This window comes from Piliocolobus tephrosceles, chromosome 16 (genome assembly GCF_002776525.5).
Source record: "Piliocolobus tephrosceles isolate RC106 chromosome 16, ASM277652v3, whole genome shotgun sequence".
Lineage (NCBI taxonomy): Eukaryota > Metazoa > Chordata > Mammalia > Primates > Cercopithecidae > Piliocolobus > Piliocolobus tephrosceles.
This window is the reverse complement of record NC_045449.1, coordinates 30,107,060-30,110,185: the sequence shown is the minus strand read 5'-3', so window position 1 is coordinate 30,110,185 and position 3,126 is coordinate 30,107,060. Positions and strand designations below refer to the sequence as shown.

At 50.7% G+C, this 3,126-nt stretch overlaps 1 protein-coding gene across 1 annotated transcript in view; it reads right to left on the bottom strand.

Moving 5' to 3' along the window:
• C16H17orf50 (chromosome 16 C17orf50 homolog) overlaps nucleotides 1-2,148 on the bottom strand; it is a 4,383-nt gene extending 2,235 nt beyond the window's left edge. Inside the window, exon 1 of the mRNA XM_023190837.2 lies at nucleotides 2,136-2,148. Within this exon, the coding sequence (XP_023046605.1) occupies nucleotides 2,136-2,148 (13 nt within the window). The remainder of the gene's footprint in view (nucleotides 1-2,135) is intronic.
• Between the last annotated feature and the right edge of the window lie 978 nt (nucleotides 2,149-3,126).

Sequence of the window (3,126 nt, the reverse complement as noted above, 5' to 3'; positions counted from 1 at the left end):
TTTTTTTTTTTGAGACGGAGTCTCGCTCTATCGCCCAGGCTGGACTGTGGTGGTGCCATCTGGGCTCACTACAAGCTCCACCTCCCGGGTTCATGCCATTCTCCTGCCTCAGCCTCCTGAGTAGCTGGGACTACAGGAGCCCGCCACCATGCCTGGCTAACTTTTCGTATTTTTACAAGAGACGGGGTCTCACCGTGTTAGCCAGGATGGTCTCGATCTCCTAACCTCAAGATCTGCCCGCCTCGGCCTCCCAAAGTGTTGGGATTACAAGCGTGAGCCACCACGCCCGGTCACTGATCCCATTTTAATAGGTGAATATTTGTAGAATATTGTATTTTCTGAATGAGATTTCCTTCCTCCAAGTGGGTCTTGCCTTAAGGAAGCCCAGCATCTCTGCTGGTGGGGCGGGCAGGCGGGTGGGCTTGCAGCACCTCTGTATGATTAGAAAAGGCGCCTTATAGTCAGGGAGATGGAAAAAGGACCCTCTATGGGCAGGCCAATTGGGAAAAGGCTGTCCTTAGGGTGAGCCGATTAGGGAAAGGTGCCTCTGACTTCAGCCACCACTGTCCCCTCTTGCTGGTGCCTTTGTTCAGGGCACAGATACCACAAGCAGTAGCCCCAGCAGGACGTTCTTGGACTGACATGGAAGCTAAGCTGGCCTCTCCTAGAAGGTGTCCCCCACCCATTCAGCAAACATTCACCAGGCTTCTTGCATCCTGTGTCTGTCACAGGATATAAAGGAAAGAGGGGAGGAGGGCAGGGAAGACACAACTCGTGGAGTTTGCTGTGGAAGTCAAGAAACATTTCTAGGCCGGGCACAGTGGCTCATGCCTGTATCCCAGCACTTTGGGAGGCCGAGGCAGGTGGATCACCTGAGGTCGGGAGTTCGAGACCAGCCTGACCAACATGGAGAAACCCTGTCTCTACTAAAAATACAAAATTAGCCAGGCATGGCAGTGCATGCCTGTAATTCCAGCTACTCAGGAGGCTGAGACAGGAGAATCACTTGAACCTGGGGTGGGGGTGGAGGTTGCAGTGAGCCGAGATCACGCCATTGCATTCCAGCCTGAGCAACAAGAGCGAAACTCCGTCTCAAAAAAGAAAAAAAAAGAAGAAAAGAAAAAGAAACGTTTCTATCGATCCCAGTCCATCCTATTTAAAGAGCAAAGGAAATGCTCATAATTGGTGTTTTAGCCTTCTGGTTGTAAAAGGCCAGGCCTAGTACACAGCTAGAAAAGGGTTCCAGAGATGTTTCAGGAGGAAGGGGAGGAGGAAAAGGGGTTGAAAAGAAAGGGTTGGACATTGAGTGCTGCGCTATGGAATTTGGACTTTGCCTGTCAGCAGTGAGGAGCCACTGAACATTCTTGTAGAAGGACATGTTCCAATCTGTCTTTTAGGATGTTCCTTCTGACAAGACAGAGGGAGACCCCACTTAGGAGTCATTACAGTGGTCCAGGCCAGAAAAGACAAAGGCCTGAACAAGAGCATGTGGAGATGATGAAACAGATGTGAAGACTATTCTGGAGCCAGATGTGGTGGCTCACACCTGTAATCCCAGCACTTTGGGAGGCCAAGGCGAGAGGATCACTTGACCCTGGGAGGTTGAGACTGCAGTGAGCTATGATGATAACGCCACTGTACTCCAGCCTGGGTGACGCAGCAGGACTGTTTCTAAAACAAACAAACAAACAAAAACAGGCCAGGCACGGTGGTTCATGCCTGTAATCCCAGGATTTTGGGAGGCCAAGGTAGGTGGATCACTTGAAGTCAGGAGTTTGCTACTAGCCTGGCCAACTACTAAAAATACAAAATACAAAAATTAGCTGGGTGCTGTGGCATGTTCCTGTGGTCTCAGCTCCTCGGGAGTCTGAGGCACGAGAATCGCTAGAACCCGGAAGGCAGAGGCTGCAGTGAGCCGAGATCTCGCCACTGCACTCCAGTCTGGGTGACAGAGCAAGACTCTGTCTCCAAAAAAAAAAAAAAAAAAGTATTCAGGAAGGGGAAAGGAGAGGGCTTGCAGCTACATGGATGGGTAACTGAGAAGAGGTTGGACTTCATGGTGATGGTCTTGGCTGCCCAAGCTAGGCTCAAGAGGACCTGTCCTCCAGCCCCACCCTGCCTCCAGCCCCACTCACCATGCTTATCCATTCTTCCCAAGGCTGTGCCCTGCTTTCCGTGATCAAGGACTGGGATGTGAGAGGATGCCCAGCACCCACAGAACTTTGTCTCATGTCTAGGGCCTCTATTGGATCACAAGGGGTGGGGCTAGAACCTTACCTGCCCATAAGGCTCTGCCCAGGAATAATTTCCTTTTCCAGAGCCTCCCAAAGCACCAACAACTCAGGTGTCTCCTACCTTCCCTCTTAGGAAGGCATTAAAGGGGAAGAGAGGACGGCTTTGGCCCCCAGTAAACTGGGTTCAAATCCCAGCTCTACCACAGAAATATAAAAGTTATCTGATGTTCAGCATGGTATCTCTCTGACTTTCACTCTCTTCATCTGTAAGTCAGAGTAGTACCAGGCTTTCCCTGGCCTACAGGAAGCACTGAAAGCATTGAGTTTGTTTGTATCATTATATTCTCTCCTCCTCCTCGTGTCTTATCCTTATCCTTCTTCACCCCATACTCCCCACTTCTCCTATTTCCATTTCATTGCCTTAGTGCCAAGGAACACAAGGGAATAGGTGCCAAGTCCAGTAGGAAGTAGGACTTGGGCACGAGGAGGATATAGCTCCTGGATATTGTGTATTTGTGGGGGGCAGAGGCTGGGGAGGGAGTAAAATCATGGAGCTTCAGGAAAATCCTTTCCTTTCCTGGACTGGAAGTGGAGTATATTGGCACAGAGAGGAATGTGCAGATGGATAATGGACAGATTCAGCTCTGGAAAGCCCTCCGTCTGTTGAGAAGAAGTTGCTGACCTCAAAGAGATCCCAGTCCGATAGTGATCTGCAATCCTCCATCCAAGTCTGAGAGTGGAGGGCGATGGAGTCCCTTCCTTTGGGCATCTTTTTTTTTTTTTTGAGAGGGAGGCTCGCTCTGTCGCCCAGGCTGGAGTGCAGTGGCGCGATCTCGGCTCACTGCAAGTTCCGCCTCCTGGGTTCACACCATTCTCCTGCCTCAGCCTCCCG